Here is a 25,248-nt window from a genome sequence, read left to right as displayed (position 1 = left end):
ACGTACATACACTCGCACACCGGCCTCGCTCATTGAGTTCGCGAATAAATTTGTTTTGGTAATTCGCCTTTTATAGTTGCCAGGCGCGTGAAGGCATTTAGGTGTGTGTGTGTGGGGGGGGGGGGGGGGGGGTATTGACTGTTGAGCGAAGTTTATAAGGGGATCGAGACATTCTGCTTGGGGAAAATACCTTTTAAGAAGAAGAAAATACGCTTGAGTATATGGATTCGACCGCGAATCCCCCTGCACGCGCGCCTGATTGCTTAGCGTAATCATAACAAATGGCGACATACGCTTTTCTACGTTGACACGGAGAACGCAACAGTCCATTAAGCTAACCGTAGATGTATTTAGCATTAGGAAACCGTGTGAATAGGACGGAGAGGCGAGATTGTAGCTTTAAAGTAGTACTCGGCTAAACGGATAAAAATAAAGTAGCGACGACGACGAGAGCTAGACCGATACCGCACGTATTATCCAGTCGGTTTTAAAAACCGACCTGCTAGTGTCCATGCTGTGTTGTACTGTTTTATGTAACCAAATAACAAGCCATACGTTCACTAGTTAGTTACATCTTACCACATGGTTAATAAACATTAGTCAATTATTATAAACGGAGACGTTGTGTAGCGTTAAGAAAGAAAGAAAAAAAAAGTAGTATACAAGAAAGCACACAAAAGAATTCTATGGACCGAAGGAAGCATTCATATTCAAAATGTGTTTTAGGCTCGAGTGCCTTCGTCTGAACCGGTTTAAAATATCCTGTGTCACAGACCCGGAAGATAAATGAGAATACATTCTTACTTCCCGAATGGGAAACTTATGCAACGGGGTGTCCCATTTTGTGAAACGTCGGGAATCGCAAAAAACTCGAGGTGAGCCGATAATGAATTTTACAGTGTTTTTACATGCCTGTTACTTTCTAGTAAAAGGACAACCGTTACCCGGGTAAGGTTTTAGTATTTGTGATCTATTTATATCTTTATCGCTACCCTGTCTCGGCTTGTCATTCACAGGTTTGACTACTGTACTTTGTTTTGTAAATAACGTGATAGCGCGAACGAAGACAACGTTTGTGTCGCGCTTGTGTTTTAAGAAGTAGACTACGTTTAAGTTACCTTTCTACAAACTGCTGCTGAAATGGCAATTTAGGGCCTAAGGACTGGAATGGAGTCCAAATATATGTTTGGTTTTGGCTTCCCTCTCTATTTACGACTAATTCATTTCGTATTTAGGTCTGACGCAAATCATTAGTTTTTTTATTCTAATTGTAAATTTAGTTATTATGGTTCATTAAAAAACCCATATATATATATATATATATATATATATATATATATATATATATATATATATTCTCTTCTAATTCAAACTGTAAATTCCATAACCTTCCAACCCTTCTACCTTGGACATATCCAGCGAAGAATCTCGGAGAATGTGACCAAGACAGTCGTGCTTGAACTTCAGTTGATTGTAAGCACGAGTGAAATGATTGATTGATTTATCGATTAAGTTATTCACGATTTGACAACAACAAACTTAGTAACTCACTTTTAACGAAATAATTTAAGACACATTGTGACAAATGTAACCAAATCATCCTACTGTAAATACAAAGTTTGTTCGATACCAAATAATGGATATTTTTGTTCGCGCTGGGATGTTGGTTAAACAGCTATTAATTCGCTCATAGTTAAATGGTTAATGACACTAGAACTGCATATGGTACAACTGATTCTATATACATACACATATGCATGTACATAAAGACATGTATACATATATGCATGTATATACATATGCACATACACATACACAAACATACATTTTAGAACTTGAAGATATTTTCTTTTTTTATAATACCTTGTTTTTAATACTTAAGTATTAGTACCGGTAATTTTCTGTCCATGTAATGAACAGCTCAAACTTTAAGAGGATGATCATTCCGTTCTAATTTTAGCTAGCAGTACATCCTGGTCTCTAAAAGTGTGTTTTATGTTTTGTTGTTTGTTTTGTATATACTTATTTCCGTGCTTATATCAAATTAAGGTTCAAACACGCTGTCCTGGGCACACACACCTCAGCTATCTAAGATGCCTCTCCAGGACAGAGGGTTTGTTATTAGTGGTTAATGAGAGAGATAAGTGTAATGTTCTTACATCTACCCCCGGTGTTGTTAAAGTCGCTCTGGGTGGGAGCCGGTACCGGGATGCGAACCAAGTACCTACCAGCCTTATGACCGATGGCTTAACCACTACACCACTGAGGCCGGTAGTGTGTGTTATTTTCACAGTAAATATTTATCGCATTCATTCACCAAAACAAAAAACACGTACAGTTTTGTTCGGCACTCTTTAACTCAATGTTATATTAAAATTTTACTCGGTGAAAAATAAATGCTTGAGTTCGTATCGTGATCAGTGAAAAATGTACCAAAAGGTCACGCTAGTATAAAATAAACAGTCTTGAGTTCCTTGAGTGCGTGTGCAGGCATTTTTGCAGTTTGGGTGGGGGTTAGACTGGAAACTGAAGTTTTATACAATATTTTAGAGGAACATGCACCTTGAAAGCATTGTCCATTAAAAAGATTACCCGAGTGCAATATAACCTCTTAACGGATAAACTATTGTTGCATATAAAATATATGTTCTTGTATGGAATATACATCGCATGTTTCTGGTTGTTCTAAAGTCTGTAGTCGCCGAAACTGGATAATACAACCCATTAATTTCATACGTAAAAAAAAAAAAATATATATATATATTGGAAAACATATAGAAACACTAAATATAAAGATACTTATATTCTAAACAGCAAAATGTGTAAGTTTAGTTGTTAAAAAGACTACTAATTTAGTATGAAACATCTTAATAATGGAAGCCATCTCATATTAATGTCTTTATACTATCTTTTTGGGGACAATTGATTTTCAGTACAACTTCAAAGCAACAAATACCATTAATGATCGATCGAACTTTGCTAAAGTATATAAACCATGGATCAAAACTCCTTTCATGACGTGTACAGACACGCACATTTTTGCGAATACCTTATATTACTATTACAGCTATTCAAAATATAGTCGCCCTGGTCGTCATGGTTTTTTATTAACTCTAAAATTACGCGTTTTTCATTTCTTAAAGTGTCCGTATGTGTTGGTGGTCCGTGTATGCACCTTTCCAACACATAAGGCTCTTGTTTGAATTGACCCTACCTTTAAACATGGCGGCTGTTTTCTGGAGAAACAATCGATTTGCTGGAGGGACAGTCCTGTTTGCTGGAGGAACCATCCCTGTTCCCACTTTATCTTTTGACAGTTTTACATAATGTGTCCTAAAATGCATCTGCAAGTACTAACGCTTAATTAGCGTACGTTCAGCCAGACGCTAATGCTGGCTACAGGATGTGTACGTTCAGGGATTTATCCAGGATTTGTTTGTCAGGGTTCTATGATTAGGAAAATTTGTGCGATTTAATCATAATTGAGATGGTATTGTTATAGCAACTGAATGATGCAAGACACCATTATTATATTAATTTATCAGAACAGATTAAATTAGAACAAAATTACATATCAAGTTGGGAATTTTCAGTACTACTTGCTAATGGAAAAGGGCCTATGTTCGGTACCACAGAATGCCTGACGCTCCACATTAATCCGAATAACTACACTTCGGGAACATAGTTTGCAAGCGTTTTGCGAAAGATGGTTGACCAAACGTAGGCCAGAAACACGCCGTTGCTTCCCACTAATAAATAGCATTAAACCTTCCGTTACTGATGTTAACAATTGTTTATATCTGTGTGCTCTCTCTCTCTCTCTCTCTCTCTCTCTCTCTCTCTCTCTCTCTCTCTCTCTCTCTCTCTCTCTCTCTCTCTCTCTCTCTCTCTCTCTCTCTCTCTCTCACACACACACACAAACACACATACACCCTCTTCCGTTTGCAACATTTTCTGACGGGCTCAACATTACATGGTATTATGATATGAACCTGCACGAATTTGCATAGGCCTATAGCAGCATTACACTGAATATCTAGGTTGCAAAACAAACATGGAAATCAAAACTTTGAACATTTTGACTCGTGTGTATAAAAACAAATTCCAACAGTTTCGACTTCCTGACAGAATGCAACTACAATCTTTAAAATGTAGCCTACATATACTTCACTCCCGCTACAAATGGACGTGACGCGTGTTAACGGTGGAGTATGAGAACAATGGATAGCATGTTGTGGCTCTCTACTGCATACTTGTTGGTGTGCAACTAATAAACTAAATGTCATAGAGTCATACATTAAACATGCGCGGAACCAAGGGGAGGGTGTTAAGGTGCGCACCTTGTCCCGAAATTAGAAGGGCCTCCAAAAATCCAGTGTTTGGCAGCTCAATACACTTTATTCATTTATTTGCATTTATTGTTTTTAGTGTGGAACATGTAATTGGTTAGCTTGACATTTCTGTGGAAGATTACCATATTGGTGTCCTTTTGAATACTGTAGATGTTCTTTTAAGCGTTTTCTCTTACTGTAGCTCCTAACCACTAACAACCAACAATTAACCCTTGTCCTGAACAATTTCAAATTCTTTATTGCTTTTAACTTTTTACAGTTTATCAGCATTATACAAACAGACAGCCAATATAGCTGCAGCTGAGGTATGTGCCTGGGAAGATGTGTTTAAACCTTGATATGATATAAGCACACGAATGAATGAATGAATGAAAGAACGAAGGAATGAATGAATGAACGCAGTTTTGTCGGATCGATTTGTTCTCTAGGTGGATTTACTGGGTCATTCCTCCTGGGTGATTTTTTCCCGTTCTTATATGAAAGTCACAATGCAATCTGATTGAAATCAGCTCGACTGGTCTACCACAGGTAGTTATTAACCAATGGAGCTGATTTCAATCAGATTGGCAACAATGGCGCGGCATACCTCGGTCTGCGTAACTGTGTTTCTCTCCAGTGTACACATACACACAGTTAGTGTACTGAGATGGGTATTCTTCAGCAGCTCTTTAGAGGTAGGTTTCTTTACCCGACATAGTGACGTCATTCGCTGAGTCATATATCAAATTGATGTACTCTTCTCTATTGTGAATTAGAATTGTGCAGGCCATTAAGCATGGCATACTTCAGTTGGTGGGGTGGAATGTAGCCCAGTGGTAAAACGATCGCCTGGTGCACGGTCGGTGTAGGTTGGGCCATTTCTCGTTCCAGTCAGTGCACTACGACTTATATATCAAAGGCCGTGGTATATGTTATTATGTCTGCTGTGGGATGGTGCATATAAAAGATCCCTTGTTACTAATGAACACATGTACCGAGTTTCCTCTCTAAGACAATATGTCAAATTTACCAAATGTTTGACATCCAGTAGCCAATGATTAATAATTATTCAATATGCTCGTGTGGTGTCTTTAAACAAAACAAACCTTAACTTTAACGTATTCGCCAGCAGGTGGTTTCGGTACACCTCTACCTGTATTCTTTTCTTTTTTAATTTATTTATGTAAGCCTATATTGCATGTGAATGTCCATTGTAGGTGCGTTTGTAGAGGTCGCGCCTCCGACTGTGAACCTGCTACAAATTACTAGTTGGGCCGTTTGAATAGTTTATAAACTAGTATTTCATTTTAACTTGATTTTTTATTTGTGCTTTTAATCAACTGAGGTTCAAACACGCTGTTATGAGCACACCCCAGCTATATACATGGGCTGTCTTTTAATGATTATTGAGAAAAAAGTTATAGGTCGTCAGTGAGGTACTAAAACAATCTGGGAGGCAGTCGGTACCGGGATGCGAACCTACTATCTACTAGCATTATGTTCATTACAGCAAATTAACTATGTGGGTTTTTTTTGTATCTTTTTTTTTTTTTTTTTTGGGGGGGGGGGGGGCTTTTTAAAAGTTATTATTATTTCCACCAGTTTTCTCAGGGTTAGGAAGTAGGGAGGGGAATGGGCATGTGACACTGCCCCTGCGTCTGAAGATTATACATATCCCAGCTGAAAGTCATCCTAATAAACATATCGCTCATCAGACGCCTCCGTTTGTACTAGACAGGAGACTAATATAAAACACAAAAAATTAGTTCTGATAAATCAAAATGTTAAAAGCTGACAACCATATGTAAATGGTGATTTACACATCATTGCTTAAAATAAAACCGGTTGTTATTTTGAGAAATGCCATTTATGGGTCAAGATGACCCCTTTGTATGCTACGATTAAAATAAAAGTGTATTAACCCTAAATATTTGTTGAAAGGCACACATACTTTGTTAAAATATGTTACCTCTATGGTCTGGTTCAGACACAACTGCCATGGCAATACAATATGATTTTAATTATGTGAATCACGAAACTCATATTTTTGCTATATATCAGTAATAAAAATAGAATATTAATTAGTAAAAAATCCTAGAAAAGTAATACTTTTTATAATTTTCTCTTCAACAACTCCTAAAAACAATATGGCCACGTAAGTTTTGAAAGTGTATTACATGTAGTGTATTACAAACGCTTGTGTGGTGGTTAAAAGTGGTCACAAGTTAAGAAAATTATGTGACTTGACCCCAGTCTGACACCCAGTAGCCGATGTATTTTTCGTGCTGGGGTTTCGTTAAACATTCATTTATTCATTCATTCATTCATTGATCTCAGTCATTTTGGTAAAAAGTATAGTTACAAATAAATAGTTTAATACGGTATCTCTTAATTTTTAAGAAGAAAGAAAATATTTGCTCCTTTGAAAATAATATTTGTCATAGTAAAATCAATAAACCAATAAAATCCTTTGAAAAGTCCATTAAACGAGAATACTGTTCATAAAGAAGACTACTGTTTCAAATTTAAATATTTTCCTTCAGCATTCCTTAGAATATCATCATACTATCGATGTTCGATGTTTTTCAAATATGCTAAGAAGAACTTTAAATAGCATTAAAAAATACTTTATTATTCTTGTAACAACTGGTAAGTTCATGGCAGGCGTGTGGGGTTTCTGGACAATCATCAAGTGATCCAGCCCCGCCTATTCGGTAAAGGAGCAAAGGTGGATGAGAGCAGACTATACCCCATGATCTTCGCAAGCCAAGGTACCATTCCGTTCAATTACGAAATGCTGTAGTTAGACAAAATGGTACCTTGGCTTGCGAAGATGAGTATCTCCCTAGATATGGTCACCTTGGTGCAGCTGGCATGGGTGATCTTCTTTACAAAGATTTTCTCATACAAACAGCTTCCTTCCACCCTTGTTCACACCAGTACAAGAATCTGTCCAGTCATAGAGCAGTATTTTGAACCTCTAATTGGTGTGCACACTTTGTACTTTAAAATCTGCATTGGCCAGATTAAGCAATGGATTAGTAAGTTCTGGAAGTGGGTTCCATGTGTAGCCGACATTGTGATCTTGTCATGCCCACAGAAGGCTGACACCATGTTGCATCAATTTAATTAGTGTATGGAACATTTGTATGGATAACGATTTATCAAGTTTGACATTGGTAGATATCTGATGGACAACCAAGTAACGAACATTATTCCATGTTTCATTTGGCCAGTCATCGTTAGCTGGAAGTGTCTGTGCAACCATAATAGATAACACCATGCCATCAGTGCCCTTGCATGTCTTGTTCCTCGTCGTAGTGCAGGGCTGGCAACATCCGCATGGGTTCTCCGAGAGAGCGAATACAGCACATTCAGTATCTTATTCTCGTTTTGTGTTGATAATTCGGTGCAGTATATCGGTTTGCTTACCACAGCTCCATACATTGTTTTTCATAGTCTAACCATAGCATGTTTGTTTTGTTTTTTGGGTTTGTTTTTTTCAATTTAATTTAATTTAATTTGGGGGGAGGGGTGGAGTAGTGGAGTATTTAATGTTAATATGCTTCACTGTGTCTTTCCTAAATGTGACTATTTTATAAGTATTTTTATTAATAACTTCGATCATTTTATACCCTTGTTTGACACCCAGCAGCTGAAGTGGGTTGTTTTGGTTCTGGTGTGTCGTTAAACATTCATTTATTCAGTTATGCCTTGACGTGGTTGTATGCAGAGAGCAAGGTGGTATCAGCTTTGATAGTTCAACGAGAACTTGTTCCCCATCTGTGACAACACGTTGCTTTTCATCCTCAGCAAATGTATAAATGATTATTTTTGACGAAAGTCAAAGAGCTCTGTCGATATGCAAACACATTATTCTAGTTTTATTTGTATATGTTGTGTCTACATTTGGCACTGGTTATACTTTTAGTGAATTAGTTATGTGTGTGTCCCATACCATGTTCACTGCCATAGCCAGTTCTCTGATGCATGTTGTTCCCCAATCATACCCCCCCCCCCCCCCCCTTGCATGTTGTTCCCCAATCATACCCCCCCCCCCCCCCCATCTTTTATATACGCATGTTTCCCCATAACACCTGTCATAAACAGTATGGGTGCCACCCTCAGTATAAAATAATGACCATGTCAATGGCCATGTCTGCATGTAGGGCATATTCTTCAAACGTTTTGGCGGTGCAGTGCCTGGCATCAACATCTGGACTATGTCTACTCCACAGAGAATAAACGATCAGGACAAAATACTGCGAGTGAAATTCTGCTTTGGTGATTAATATGTACAAAACACTTAATTTCTGATGAGTAGATTATTGTTCTGCACCAAGCTGTCACTATGATAAAACTTTTATTTTACAGTATCAGACAGATGACAAATCTAATAGTATAAATTATTGCCGATCAAAACTATAAGCATCAAAACTTCACTGATTCGGACTGTGAAGTCGCCCTAGGTATTCATAATGGCATATCACACTCACAGTTTCGGTAAATTCCTTTACATATATGATGGCTAATGTTTAATATTCCCCAAGGAAAATGATATTTTCAAATGTGTATGAAATACATCAGGGGGTAGAGCATTTGTCTCATGTGGTAGGGTCTGATTGCCCCCCCCCCCCCCGTCCCAACCAATTCCTCACGACTAGTATATCATAGACAGTGGCATGTGCTGTCCTGTCTGTCGGAAAGTACATAAGAGAGACGGAGAGGTGTAGCTGGTTTCCTCTGAAGACTATGAGTCAAAATTACAAAATATTTGACACCCAATAGCTGCTGATTAATAAATTAATGTGCTCTAGAAGTGTCGTTAAACAAAAGAAACTTTAACTTTTAACTAAAAATACACCAGTGTGTCTTTAGGACCATTTCAGATGATGGTTAAAGCGATACTTTATAATTTGAATTTTTTATTATATATATTTTACGCATTTTGACCTAATTTGACCTATGTGATCTCATATTGACCCAATTTTGACCTCTGGTGATTTTTCAACATTTACAGCCAGATTAATTTCGAAGAGGAATGTCTAAACTATCGAAGAGGTTTATCAAAACCTTATTTTGAAGCCTTTTTCTGAAATTAGCCACAAAACTTTGTTAACGTCTGAAGTTTAAATAGAAGCTTTATTTAGTTTATAGAGGGTATTAAAATAAGAGCCTGTAAGTTATCGTTTATTTTAAGACTGTGTTTTTCGAGTGTGTTGTCAGTCGAATGTCGTGAATGTAGGTGTATGTTACTGGGATGAATATAGTATTATAGAAATTGTTTTAGAACAGAGTACTCAACTTTCTATTGCTAGGCATTACACTGAAGGAAAACTGACACATTATAAAGGTTTTAAGATCGCATACCCCCCCGGTACGTGACCACTGCTTTTTGATTGCAAGTTGGCCTATTTACTACTATATATGCTATCTAGCTTTCAACGCATACGTCTCAAAATATACATTTCCAGTGAACAGAACATAAATTGTAATCTAACAAAATATGGCCGAAAGTTCAGAACCATCACTTAACTTTCAAGTTTTTAAGGTGAATAATTTGTAACATATTTTATAGGCATCTCATTCATAACAGTGTAATAACTTCATATGATACAGTTACTCTAAATACATATATTAAAATGCATCACAGAACAAACAATATATATATATATTTGGAGTAGATGTAAAACATCAACATACAGTGGTGGGGAGGTCAGCGGCACGCGCTTGTGTGTATATGTAAACCCACTATTTTATTATATCATATTTATAAGTCCAAAAGAATTACTAACCAGAGCGGATATGGTTTGAAGCACACACCTATGGTTATATAAAACCAAAGCAAAACAGTGCGATTAAACGAGCATACAGGTATACTTAACTTGAGTAGATGTATACTTATCGATCTATGCGCTTTAATGCAAACGTATGCAGGTATCGTTACTATGTTTTATTAATACAATTTCCTTATTTATAGGTCCATTCAAACACATCGATTGGCTTTGTGTACAGGCATCCACAGCGGAGTTCATTCTGCCAGATCTGCAACAGTGTAATTTGATGTGATATTACTTCTAAGAGAGTGTGCGAGGGACGAATTCTCAAAATGAAAGCGAAAACGTTTGTGTCGTGTTGTCGTCTTCTTTTCATTGTGCTATGTGTTCAATTGTCAACGTGTCAAGTTGTTCGTACTCCTCCTCCATTTCTAGACACAGCCGAACGAAGTACGGTTCGTGCAACCAATCAATGCGATGACAGCTGCAATGGTACTTTCAACGAAACGCTGTGTAAGATGTATGGTGCATGTACACTCCAATGTCCTTCTTCGTCTAGAAACTCATTTCCATCATATGGCTCTTCAGCTCTTGAGAATATATGTGTAGACAATAAGAAACAACCCACTAACCCACCAGGAGCAGCTGCAACAACGAATGGAAATCTGTTTTATAACAATAGCAATGGAAACTGTGTTGTGAACAAAACGGGCAATCTTACTCGATCAGCCCTGTCTGTGTGGGTTAAGGGTTCTTGTAACAACTGGTAAGTTCTTTTTGTAATGTGCTGTCAGAGGAATGTTCAGGAGGAGAGCATTTCGCGGTCGCTCGCTAGACTGTTTTTTTGTGCCTATCTTTAGATGAATATGTTATAATAGAAGACGATGGGTATCGGTCAGATTGTCCGCTAGCTCCCGCTCTCTTGAACATTTCACAGGTCATCGTCTTGTCATCAATAATGTTTAAATAAATAGTATTTGCAATCTCCATGGAGCAAGCCCATAGGAACCGAGGGGAGGAGCGAGAGCCTGTGTCCCCCACTAGAGACTGCCCCTTTCTTGTAGAGATTGTGACATACTCTACCCCACCCATGCCTACGGGCCTGTGGAACGACGTCATCTTAAATGCACATGGGTGGAAAACAATGTATGATACGTCGGGTTAAAATTTATTATTCCTTGCTTAGAATATGCATTGTGTTCGTGATATTGTGTTCGTGATAAACGTCTGTTAAAGCAAATGGCAGTCTCTTGATATGACTGGCGCGCAACAAAATGTTTATGATATTGCATTTTTTTTTAAAGTTCTTTAGTCTTATAGAAATACATCCTGATGACTAATTTGGACCACTCCAACTCGTCAGAATAACAAGCATATACTGGTCCGCAGATAAGAGTTGAAAATGTTGGATTGTGAAATTGTATGTGATGAAACAACCAGAAATAAAATTCAAATGCCTATAATATGTGAAACTTAACATTTTAAGCAAGAAACTACATTTTAGACACAAGCTCCACACAATGTTGCAAAAGGACCAAGTAGCCTACCTTTAAATAATGATCTAGCTTATTTGTTTTTAATATCAACTTGCCAACTTGTATTATCGTAATTTCGAAACATGATCTTTCCATACCATACAAGCTATGGTGATGTCTCCATGGATCTTCAAATTCAGGTTATTAATAGCAAATAGTCTGAGAGGAACTAACCATTCACCATTTTATTTTCGCCTATTCTAATCAGGTTTTAAACTAATATAAGAATGTCTTGTCTGTACTCTCTTTCTGTTTATTTTCTGCCTTTGTTAGTAATTTGGGAAATATATTTAAGTTGTTAACCTACAATTCTGTTATCAATTATTTGTATTTGTAAAATGTAAAGAAAGATTTTTGCCTTTTGACCAATCTTAATAGTGCGTATTTAATTGATACATTTTTGGTTATTTGCTGTTTGCTGTTAATACAGCTATACTATAAGATTTTGTAACGTTCATATCTCAGTTTTTGCATACTTTTTCATATCTTTGGCGAAACTCTTGCACATTTTTTGAGATCTGTCCGGAGCTAGTTTTGATTTAGTAAACTAGTCTGGGAATGGTAGTCCTCTTTTTGGCAGTTCAAAAGGTAGCTCCTCGAGAGTGGCTGTCCTCTTATAGACGATGTACTAGATTGAGATTCATGGAATCAACCACTATTTTGACAAATGCACATTCGACTCCACATTGTGCAAAGATACGGCCCTAACCATGTATTACAGTTTTTTCGTTCAGATTTTACTCGTTAAGTATAGGCCTATCGTAATACTCGTATATAAAATCTATATTCTACAGTTATCATCATTACTGAAATCGACGTCGTTATTATTGTAATGAATCTTGTCATTATTATTGTTGTTGTTGTTATTATTATTATTATTATTATGTTTTAGTTCATTTCTTCGTATTGGTGATCCAGTCTTCCTCTCTCTGTCTTTATCTGATCAAAGCGACTTAATAATAAACGACAAGATATATAGAAACGTTAATGGCTGGACACATTTGCTGATACAGGTAAGTGGAGATTTAATTTCTATGTGCCTGAAAACCAAAAATCACCGAAAATAGAACACAGTGTGTTTTGATAAAAGTCTCAAGAGAAATTAGTACAGAATATGTTAATTACTAACAAAGATCTTGATAAATGTTCAGTTGTGTGTGTGTGTGTGTGTGTGTGTGTGTGTGTGTGTGTGTATATATATATATATATATATATATATATACATACATACATACATACCACACACACACACACACACACACACACACACACATACACACATATATATATATATATATATATATATATATATATATATATATATATATATATATATATATACCACTATTTGTCGTTGTGATTTTCACGAGGAGAGACGAACATGTTTACACCGATTTTATAACCCATTTGTTACAACGTGAAGGCGTACCCTAAATAAACTTGATTTTCGGAAATCAAGTTTATTTTTAAAAATTGTGTTATTTTGACGACACCACTAAAGCACATTGAATGTTTGACATATAGTCTTAGAGAGGAAACCAGCTACATTTTTCCATTAGTAGCAAAGGTTCTTTTAAATGCACCATCCCACAGACAGGATAGCACATACCACGGCCGTTGATATATCAGTTACGGTGCACTGACTGGAACGAGAAATAGTACATCAACGGAGATCGATCCCAAACCGACCGTGCATCAGGCGGACGCTTTACAACTGGTAGTAATTCCCGCCCCCTATCAAATTTATATTTCTTACATGGAATTAATGTACTCCTCGTCTAATTACTGACAGTATTGCTAGTATATAGGATTAAAGTGGCAGATCCTAATTTTTAAACACTACGACATATTTTTCACTAATAGTTAATAAGTTTGTTTTGTTTTACATCACTAGAGCACATTGATTTATTTATCATCGGCTATTGGATGTCAAACATTTGGTAATTCTGACATGATCTTAGAAAGGAAACCTGTTACATATCTTTTATATGCACCAACACACACAGGATAGTACATACCACGGGCTTTGATATACCAGTCGTGGTGCACTGGCTGGAACAGGAAATAGCACAATGGGCCCACCGACGGGGATTGATCCCAAACCGACCGATCATTAAGCGAGTGCGTTATTCACGAATATAGCCGGTTTTATGTGAGGGTTGTTTTTGTTTGTTTTTTGTTGTTGTTGTTGTTGTTGTTTGTTTTGGGGTTGTTGTTATTGTTGTTTTTTGTTTTGTTTTTGGGGGGGGGGGTAATTGAAATAGAACATTACTTACATTTTATTGTTTAGATTATTCATTTCGGTATATCCAGTTTCTAGGCATTCTGGTGTTTGTAATACAACAAAATGTTTTTGTTTTTTTATAATTCTAAAAACTCGCATACCTCAGAGATGGGGATGAGGTCTACTCAATTTGTAGACGGTATTTCCCCGTCACAGTATAAGATTCGTTTTACTCTATGGTGACTTTACCTAGATGTGGTACGTCTGTATATTTACCAAACTTAGTATTCATTTTCACGGGATGAAACTAGGATCTGCGACTTTAATACTAATATACTATGCTAAGCACCTAAAACATTACATTAGGACTTGAATGCTAGCTATCAAAAGCTAATAGATGGTAGACAGCCAGATTCAAAATAGACATCACACTACCAACTCATTTTTATTTTCATTTTAAAAAAGCTTTTCGAATGGATTACAGGTTGATTGTTAAACAAGTGAACAAAAAGGAGAAACATTTTGTTAATGGTTCCTTATGATTTTGGTTTTGTCTGAGAACTGTGGCATAATCAGATCAGAGGCACATGCCTCACGAGGACGGTAGGATGGAGGTGGGAGGTGCTGGATAATCGTTGACCATGTTTACGTGCAAAACTAGGCTAACGATGTTTTGTGAAATTGGGCCCTGGTCGGACATGCCATGCATCCGAGGTGTGTGTGTGTGTGTGTGTGTGTATGTGTGTGTGTGTGTGTGTGTGTGTGTGTGTGTGTATGTGTGTGTCCTGGACAGCGTGCTTGATCCTTAATTGTATATAAGCACGGAAATAAGTTGAAATGAAGTTAATTCATCCCTGTGATGTAGAAGATGTACAATCTTTAGTTGTCACTACATAGGGAACGGGAGCGGGGAGCACATGCTTGCTCCAAAAACATTTACTTCGTTAGTTTAATTAATTAATTAATCCATTCATTCATTTATTCATTCGTTTGTCCTTCTCTGTCTCTGTATATTAATTGTAAATTATTTTAACGATTTTGACCAAAGCCTTTGCATAGAATATGTTATTTTTGCAGTCGCGTTTTACTTTTCATGAAGAATGAATTAAGACTGAGAATGCACTTAAACGTATGGATTCGTGCAAAACAATTTACTTGTTGTATTAGGTACAGGCTCTACTTGCCCAAGTACTCTGTTGTTCGAGAGCTAGACGGACATTTGGACGGTTGTGATCCAGAGATTAGCCAGAGATAACTGTATAGCAAAAACACGGAATGGTAGCCTACCATACAGTAGGTAAACTTATCGCTCTAATAATCCTGTTTGACGTTAAATATCATTACATTGATCATTTTCGAGTTCGCCAATAACAAATCTTTCACATATTAACCACTAATATACACACTACAGGAAGAAACTCGTCAGCACCTACGTATTTAACCTGAACATTATTAAAAGGGGGTGTTGTGGGGTTTTTTTTCCTGTAGTGTGTTATTATGTAAAATATTTGTTATCGGCAAACTGGAAAATGATCAAAGTAAAGGTATTTAGCGTCAAACTTAGGATTTTTGTTGCATTAGAGCGGGAATCTTTGCCTACCTTGTGGTAGGCAGCCATTCCATCCGGTCAGGTCAGATCAGGCGAAGGTCAAGCTGTTGTAGCGCACACCTGTTGTGGGCGCACCCCTTGCGTCCATGCCAGGAGCCGTTCCGTGTTTTTGCTATACAGTTATCTCTGACGGTAGACAGTTATCATATCACCGTCCAAATGTCTGTCTAGCAGTCGAACGGCAGAGTACTCGGCTAAGGCTCTGCTACCTCCGCTGTTGCTTTCCACGTCAGTGCAATGGGTTTTTTTAAGGAGTCTTTTTGTGGGGATTTTAAAATTAAAACAGAAATAAGGTTAATACAAATTAATACTCATATTTTCAGTTACGACCAACTCTGATTTTCTAAATTAATAAATAACATGAACACAAAATACAATTGGAACACTTCTTTTTTTGTGTGAAAACGGCATTCAAAACGTTTGGCAATTATATATTAAATTACTATGATTTGTCATGAGGTTTGCTTGCATAATACAGGAAACCGTATTACAGAGTATTGATTTTTAAAAACATTTCTAGGTGGAGGGTGCATAATTGCGTAGAATATAAGGTACTTTGCACACACACCCGTCTTGCCAAAATTGTACCAATGAGTAAGCACCCCCACGGTATTAACTTGTTTCTACTTAGCCCGAGTACTCTGATGGCAAGAGCGCTAGACGGACAGTTGGCATTGGGAAGTGTCTAGATTGTGTTGAGCAAAATTTGTATGCGATTTGGGTCATGCCCCTCCCCCCTCAAAAAAAAACCCAAAAAAAAACAAAACAAAAAAACTATATTTAAAAAATGTTTACTTTGAGTAGGGGTTTCGACCCCTGGAGATGGAAGCAATAGTTCATAATTGCAGGCATTGCTAATATTGCTCTGTTATAATTTGTTGTTGGGTGGGCTTTTTTTTTCAAAGTGTAACAACATTAATTATGTTTCATTTCAGAAAGCTCCAAATACTTCTTTGTCAGTCTATATCAATGGTGAACTGAAAACAATGTTAAGTTATGGTGTTGATCCACAAAAAATTCAGATTGGAGGTAAATAAATTATGTTTTCTCTCGATTACCATGTGTGTGTGTGTGTGAGAGAGTGTGACTGATTGTATGACTGTGTGTTGTATGTGTGTCCATGTGTGTGTGTGTGTGTGTGTGTGTGTGTGTGTGTGACTGATTGTATGACTCTGTGTGCATGCATGTGTGTGTGTGTGTGACTGTCTGTTACAGAAAAACCTTCATGTAGCTGATCAATATGTTCCATCTTCCAAGTAAAATAAAAACAAATATGTGATTTCGGGGCACTTTGGAATTCACGGAGAGGAGTTTGCACTCTCATCATCCCCCATAGATCTACACCTGACCAATGACCACATACAAATTTAAACTCAGTTTCGTGGATATGCTTCCTTATGAGAATTAACATTGCAGTATCACTTCTTTCAAAAACAACCTTCATAATTTTTCATAATTTTCCCCTTTCCTTATTCTTTCTTTTTTTCCCATACACCAAACTTCAAATGTTTCCTTACCTAGCACTGCATCACCTTTCCATCTTCTTTTTCTCTTCTCTTTTCTTTCCTAAACTTGTTTCTTCTTTAAACTTATTGTTATTGATATACATTACATCATATTTATACCCATATACCTACATGTACCTACCTACCTACCTACAGACAGACAGACAGATAGAAAGACAGACAGGCAGACAGGCAGGCAGGCAGGCAGACAGACAGACAGACAGACAAACAGACAGACAATATATAGATATTCAAAACATATTTCTATCTTATACATGTGTTATGTCCATGTAATGAGATTGTATGGCCATGATCTCAAAGCACACTTACAGTAATATAACCATATTGGTTTGATGATCATAAATATGCATCGTAGTAGGTGAGAGTTTAATATTTTATTTCTGTTCTTAATACAGTTAATACTTCTGAATCATCTGGAAGTGTTCACATTCTCGACTTCAGACTTTATCGAGACTTGCTCACAAACAGGTATGTTTTATTTAAGTCTTAATTAAGAGAAATAGGTCTATTTCTTCCTTTTTATCGTTAAAGCCAGGCCACAATGGAGCTTTGGTAATAATATTGTCAGTCTAAGTGCACATGGGAGCAGTAACAACCGTGTCAAAATATCCTTTTGACTCTGCCTTGTGCAGATATAATTTAGAAAATATTAATATTAATATTTTATCATTCAGATTTAGTATTTTTTACAATATCTTCATAATATGAAATACTATATCTGAATGACAAAATATTAATAAAAATAATGTATTAAAATAATTGATACAAACAATGTTACACTATGTTGCTAGTTTCCAATAGCCACCGTTTCAAGTAGCTGGTGACTGTATGCTGGAAATATGACAGCCATTTTGAACAACCATACAATATTAATATTGTAATGGAGCTAGTTATTACCTATTACAAATTTTAAATATACCTGTAGGCCTATACCTATATGTGAGATTTGTATTTTGCACAGCTCTTTACACTGTTTTTTTATTATTGTAGAATTACGAAGACCCAATAGATGATATTTTTTTGTGCTGGGGTGTTGTTAAAAAGATTCATTCATTCATTCATTCATTCAACTACCGGTACCTTTGATTATATAGCTACCTACCTTAGATAAATTACAACCTACTTAACAGCACAGTGAACATCATGGCCAGGAACTAGCATGTTTGTGATATACTTGGTGAGTCAGTCTACATAAAAATATAGATATATACAGTGAACATCATGGCCAGGAACTAGCATGTTTGTGATATACTTGGTGAGTCAGTCTACATAAAAATATAGATATATACAGTGAACATCATGGCCAGGAACTAGCATGTTTGTGATATACTTGGTGAGTCAGTCTACATAAAAAATATAGATATATACAGTGAACATCATGGCCAGGAACTAGCATGTTTGTGATATACTTGGTGAGTCAGTCTACATAAAAAAATATATATACACAGTGAACATCATGGCCAGGAACTAGCATGTTTGTGATATACTTGGTGAGTCAGTCTACATAAAAATATAGATATATACAGTGAACATCATGGCCAGGAACTAGCATGTTTGTGATATACTTGGTGAGTCAGTCTACATAAAAAAATATATATATAAAAACAAATATATATACAGTGAAACCTCCCAAAACCGGACCCTCAGTAAATCAGAAATCCCTTAAAACCAGATGATGATGATGATAACTAGTTTAACGTGCCCATATACCACTAGGGTTTCGAACTCGCCCATCCCGAGTCCGACCTCCGATAAGATCGGTGGCCTGACTCGGGATGGAGAGGGGGAGTTGAAAATGGGCAGAATTTTTATATAATTTGGAGCATTTTAGAAGGACAGTCCAAAATTAAATAAGAGAAAGAAGAGAGGATCGGACTATTTAATAATTTTTTTTTTAAAAAGAGTAATTTCGACATAAAATTTTGAACGCAGATATTTTTCACTGTCTCTTTTTACAAATCAGTACATAGCTTAAGTTAACCTCTATAAACTGGATATCTCTTAAAAACTGACATTTTACTTGAACTGTATATAAACTAGGTTTTAGAGAAAAATCCCTAATTCTTTTATTTTGTGTCAACGTTTATCTTTAAGTTTCATTCACATCAGTTTCCCACAAACTGTAAGTCCTGGGACAATGAAACTTGGTTCATTGTTGCATCTATGGATAGTCATCACAATGCACCTAAATAGTTTATGGTAGGCAAGACATTCAATTTTGTGGAATTCTTGTGAATTTTCTTCTAGGGTTTTTAATTTGTTACAAATTGTTTTGTTTTCACAGAGAAGTGAAGAAGTTGTACAATAATACCTGGGATATGAATTACGATGTTCCAGACTGCAGATGTCCTGTTTCTCATCCAGCTCTTGACAGCTCAGGCTATATATGTTACGGTGATGCTAACAGTCAACAGCCCCGCCTGGAAAAAGCCCTCCGAAATACCTCAGCAATAACTGATGGAAGCTCAAACACATCGTGGGTGTCTGGGAATACAGGTGTCACCACACTGACAATTGAGCTGGGCAACAGTTTTCAGGTTCATTTTCTTTTAAACATAGATAGTGAAGACATATTTTAATGACTTCCAAAACATTAATGTTTTAATGGTTTCTAATTTGGAGTCTTCAGTGTGAAGGAGGTGTTTGCGTCACAGGATCTAACCACCTGTCTAATTCAACTGATTGGGGTTTTTCTCATGGGGTGGGTTTAGGTTGAGACTGTTCTTCTAAATACAAAATAATACACCACTTCATTGTACAATACATGTGTTACACTTAATTCTTCTCATATACTGTAAATAATAAAACATTAGTAAACTTAAAATGTAGTGAAATCCAAATAAGTAACTCATTAGCGACAGTCATTTTTATTTTTTATTATTAATTTTTTTTAAAGTTTATTAACCCCAGAAACAAGTATGGTAGTGTTAGAAACCACCGTTGTGTGTTCAGCTGTTCACTGACAAATAATCGTACAAAAGTTTATCGGAACAGTCTGTTGTATGTCTCTTTAAATTTAGTATCATGAAATATTAGTGTCTTGTATGGTCTCACTAAACATTTTCGCTCGCTGACATTTTCTGTTTTACAGTACTTTATATCCTTGTGTAATGACTATGTATAAAATTTTGTCAAATTATTTTCCAGATATCAAGTATTCAACTGCTGTTTCTTGGAACTCTACCTTATAATGCATCTTGGATGTATTACTTTAATAACAGCAACATAGATATGTCACAGTTTACCTGTAATAAAACAGGATGTCAACTGAATGGGTAAATGCTTTTTACACATGTATATTTGGTTTTTCATTTTTTCATTTACAGGACATTCATTATGTTTCCCAGTAGGAAGTCATTTTACCATGCTAAGGTTGTTTTTCCATTGACAGAAGTGTGCGATAAATGTGTATAACTGCACGCTTTACAAACCCTACCTCTCACTGAGCCATACTTCCTTATTGTGCCAGTTACTGCATAAATGTTTGGTATGCATGGTTATTGCATCTTTTCCATGTTTTGATTGACAGCAGATTAACGCTGATGCTGTTGCACTCAGGACTATTGGCTGTCAGGGAAGACACTGAATGTGTTCAGTAACCACTACTCATAAGATTACGTGGAGTCCTTAACTTGGAACAGTGTCATTAATCTGTAATCAAGAATGTAACTAGGCTTTTGAAATATGTACTCATTTCTGTATTTTAATCAACTGAGTACACAGATTTTAGGAACAAAGAAAACATATACTTCTATTCATTTGCATACTTTGCATATTATTACTTTCACATGTTTTAACAAGGAAATATGGGATTGTAAGCCACTCTAAAATCTGAATTTCCTGAAGCTCGGCTGAGGAAATGTAGATTTTGGAGAGGCATACAGGTAGTTATATCCTTGTATTTTAAATAATGTTGGAATTTAAGTACTTAACTGGCGACTGGTCGTTGCGAGGGAAAGATGGATGGGTGGGGGGACTGACTGGCTGTCTTAACTAGTTCATCGCATTGGCTAGTTATTAGGACAAATCTATTATACTTTTTTGTTGGATACAATACTTTGCCTTCATTACAGATTGATGTAGGATTTATAGATCCTATGCTTCTGCATTTTCAATAGGAGTTAGCCTTGACCATTCTTTGTTTAAATCATATGTTCTATGAAGATCTGCTTTTTCTCTTTTTCATTATAGTTTTGACATCATAAAATGTTTTCAATATATGATTATGATTACCTATGTTCTTTTTCAATTTTGTTTGTAGTAATGTGAATGATTATGAGAGAAATATCTAAAAAACAGTGGCTGACAAGATTGAAGTCAATCTACATTCTTCCGAAAATTTCATTATCTCACAACTTATAGTACATGGAAGGTAACCTTTCTGAATTGTTTATTTTTGTCATTTCAAAGAAACACTGACAGACACCTCCAGACTTTCATGGTCTTACTATGATATTATCACAGAGATGATATTGTACTGAGTGCATCAGGTTAAAAGAACTATTTCTGTAATAACTTCTGTAATCCAAAGAAAATTGATGAAAAAATTGTAAAATGTCACACTGTCATTGTGATATATATATATTTCTTGCCCATGGAACAGGGTTATTATCCAGCTTTTGCACGGTGCTCTAAAAAATCTGTCGGACCCTAGGGCTAGATAAATCTGTCCGACCGAGGGCTAGACGATTTCTACATACGCGTGACGTCATAACTCATGTTTTACGACGATTGACGTCAATAACTCATGGTTTTCAAAAATTCTGTTTGCCATTTCACATTGTATCATTGTTTTAAAAATATTTAACAAATTAATATTTTCAACTTTTATTTATTGGTAAGTTGAAACATTAACATATTTATGTCGTTGCATAAGGGGGACTAAATTTTTCTGCGTATGATTAAATGAGTTGGCAGGTGAAGTATACGAATCGTCTACAATAAACAGACCGTAGCTTACAAAATTAATGTTTTGTTACTATAATTAAAGGGGCAAGAAAAAGAATCAATCACCGTTGTAAGCTATAGATAAGGCAATTCCAACCCACGGGACAGAATGTTTTTGTAAGGGCCTCAGTAAACCTCAGCCCTCACAAAAAAACATTTTGTCCCCTCGGGTTGGAATAGCCTTATCTATACCTCACACGGTGATAGATTCTATTAATATATATATATATATATATATATATATATAAATATATATATATATATATATATAACAGAGAACCCAGCCAGCTGAAATGTTGCGGTGTTACTTAAATATTGAACCATAACAGGATATTATCATTAAAATAAAATGAATTAATAAATAAAATATCATTAAAAACAATCCAAAACATATATTCAAATAGATTTTGTCCTTCACCCAAAATTATTTGTTCTGGACAAGCAGATAAGTCTTGACATAGAGCACTGTGGGCATTTAATTGGTTATACCATTTGAATCTTATTTCCATTACAGCATTCTACAAAAGTAGGTTCATCAGTTTGGATGGATACCTTTCTAGTTACACTTCAAGTTTAGGGTGTAATCTTTTTGTGTTTTCAGCTGTAACTGTAATGGCAATGCTGATAATTGCATGCCAAATTCATCATCAAATGACTATACTTGTGACTGCATTGCTGCACACAATAAGAGGGAAAACACTGTGAGGACTGCAAGAATATGTACTACAGACTGACTGATGAGTTTGTATGTAACAGGTCTTGTCCAAACTGTAACACTCATGGAAGAAATCCTAACAGACATTGCATGCAGGTAAGCTTGAGGAATATACTTGAAATATGACAAATCCCAATCCTATCAGGTTATGTAATCAAGTCACATTATGGGGCGTGTGGAGGAATTTATGCAGGGATGGGGAAGTATAGTTCTAGACTGTGACGAATAAAGATTCTTGGGGAGTCAAGTCATGCTCCTTCGAAAAATATATTTAAAAAAGTAAAATAAGCAGGGAGGGGGAAGGTGCTCAATCCCCAAAACCCTCTACTTGCACACGCACTTGCATTAGAGAGACAGACAGACACAGACAGACAGACAGACAGACATAGAGGACCCATTTTATGAAGCAAGTTTTTAAGCATTGTTAATGTAAAGACAGAAAGATATGAAAGAAAAATGGGAGGGAAGAGGGAGAAAGTTTAAAAAAGAGGGGAGAGGTAGAATAATAGAATATTTTTGACTCATTTTACAGATTGGAGGAAACTGCAGTTGTAAAGCTAATGTAGAAGGAACACTCTGTGACATGTGTAAACATCTGACATACAAACTCGGACCATCAACAGAGGGCTGTACACAGTCAAACTGTAGTTCTGATGGCAGTGAATCATGCAACAATGAAACCGGATCCTGCAACTGTTACCCTAATGTCACTGGCAACACCTGTGACAGGTGCAGTCCCTTACATTATAACATTACGTCTGGCAGAGGATGTGAGTCATGTTTGTGCAGCTCCAAAGGAACAGTGAAAAAGAACCTCCAGTGTAATGTCACATCTGGAAAGTGTGATTGCAAAACAAATGTTACAGGTGAGTAGCATAACTACATGTATATCTCTGTTAATTATTTAATGACCTACATTACTGGACAAATTACCACTGTTCATGTAGCCTAAAACTATTCTCATAAGACATTCTGGATGATTAGGCCATTGTATCTTTTTCAACTTCTTTGTGTCAGTTAGTGGCAGATTGAAAAAGAGACAAATCAAGATAAATGGATGGATCCACACAACTTCAGTATGGTATAGCCTCCAGCATAATGGTTAATAGCGACTGAAGATTGAGTAGCATTTAAATATTTAATGCATTGCACTTATTATTAAAAACAACAAATACACGTACATATAAATATGTTTTAAAAAAATATTATTATATAATAATAGTATTATTAATCAAGGCACTTTCAATCTAATCATTCCTTGGTTAAAGACATCTACGATTGGTACCTAGGCTACTTCGTTTATATAATGTCCTAAAACAGTAGACTTGATTGTTCGAAGTTAATCCTTTAAGTGAATGACAAAAGGTTTATTTTCAAAAGCATTACATGTCTACAGATTTAACCGACATCAGTAACTCGGACATCATGTGACACTGTCGGCTTGCAACGAGATCAAGGATGCTAAGTAACTGTGTGTACTGCCAATGTGCTACGACATCTGTGATTATGTAATGTTGTTGTAAAGAAGTGTTTTCAGGCGTCGGAAGCACGTTTGTTCCTAATTTGCTCTGTCAGTATCGGAAGGTGTGAATTCCGGTGTAATGAATAGAATAGCATTGATGTTCCTGACAATTGTGGTCGGATGGTGTAAATGTCGTAGTAATGATGATCATTGTAACGAGGTCTGACTGTACATCTCAAATCATCGAAAACTTTATTTATGGAGCACCATTTTTGCCATGACCACTGTAAGAAAGACTTAACAAATTGAGTACTAGCAGAGAAAGTATTAGTTTTGACATCAAGAATGAAATACAATATTAAGACAGAATTAAAAGAATGTTCTGTATTCTAAAGCTAAACAAAATTAAATTGTTTGGAGGTAGGAATTTACTTGTTTGTAACTGCTTATTTAGTGTAGATTTGTAGTGGGCCTACACAGTGTTGGTAATTGTAAAATGGTGATGTTTGATGAAATACCGAACTCACTATGGCCTTGCAGCATTCAAATTAAGTTAAATTCAGATGCCACTGCAGTGTTTCCACATTGCTATAATATCCTAGTGAATTTAATTTTAGTGGTGATGTAACAACATTTTCAGATCATCAAGTTTTATCAATATAAATTTATAGGCGGATTTAAACTTGAGTCCACGACATATCGTTAACTATGAAGTTTACAACTTTGCATCTATACATGTATCTCATGGTACTTGTTGTGGGAAAAAAAACAAATTCATTCTTACTAAACTTGTTACCCTCATTAAATAAAGATCATTATAATTGTTTGGGTTTTTTATTTGTGTTTGAACTGTGAAGTAAGACAATTCTAGACAAAGCTACATGGTAACACCACTGAGTCTCTCATCTTTACTAGCAGTGCATAAAACTATGGCACCTTGGTGCATGTACATATATTATGTATGGTTGAAAGAGTTCAAATTAAAGTTTATTTTGTTTGATGACACCACTAACGCACATTGAATATGACTGAAAGAGTGAAAGCAGTCAAAGAGTTGTGTGAATAAATAGGTTTGGTCCTTGTCCTTCAAATGTTTCATTCAGTGTGTTTCAATAACTTTTA

General features: G+C 36.1%; 2 protein-coding genes across 3 annotated transcripts in view; both read left to right on the top strand.

Moving 5' to 3' along the window:
- Positions 1-747: 747 nt before the first annotated feature.
- On the top strand, positions 748-20,281 carry LOC121383627 (usherin-like). The gene is made up of 7 exons (XM_041513719.1): positions 748-875; positions 10,312-10,874; positions 12,536-12,656; positions 16,412-16,505; positions 17,398-17,470; positions 19,287-19,539; positions 20,150-20,281. Exons 2-7 carry the CDS (start codon positions 10,441-10,443, stop codon positions 20,279-20,281), a joined length of 1,107 nt encoding a protein of 368 aa, XP_041369653.1. The 5' UTR covers positions 748-875; positions 10,312-10,440.
- A 2,362-nt stretch (positions 20,282-22,643) lies between these two features.
- LOC121383063 (hepatocyte growth factor receptor-like) overlaps positions 22,644-25,248 on the top strand; it is a 36,346-nt gene continuing 33,741 nt past the window's right edge. For both annotated transcript variants that reach the window (XM_041512827.1, XM_041512828.1), the window contains exons 1-2: positions 22,644-22,760; positions 23,197-23,530. In XM_041512827.1, the coding sequence (XP_041368761.1) occupies positions 22,668-22,760; positions 23,197-23,530 (427 nt within the window). In that variant the 5' untranslated portion in view covers positions 22,644-22,667. The remainder of the gene's footprint in view (positions 22,761-23,196; positions 23,531-25,248) is intronic.

The sequence above is a fragment of the Gigantopelta aegis genome, chromosome 10 (assembly GCF_016097555.1).
Source record: "Gigantopelta aegis isolate Gae_Host chromosome 10, Gae_host_genome, whole genome shotgun sequence".
In the NCBI taxonomy this organism is placed as follows: domain Eukaryota; kingdom Metazoa; phylum Mollusca; class Gastropoda; order Neomphalida; family Peltospiridae; genus Gigantopelta; species Gigantopelta aegis.
The sequence above is the reverse complement of the archived record's forward strand: the minus strand, read 5'-3'. Positions and strand labels throughout refer to the sequence as shown.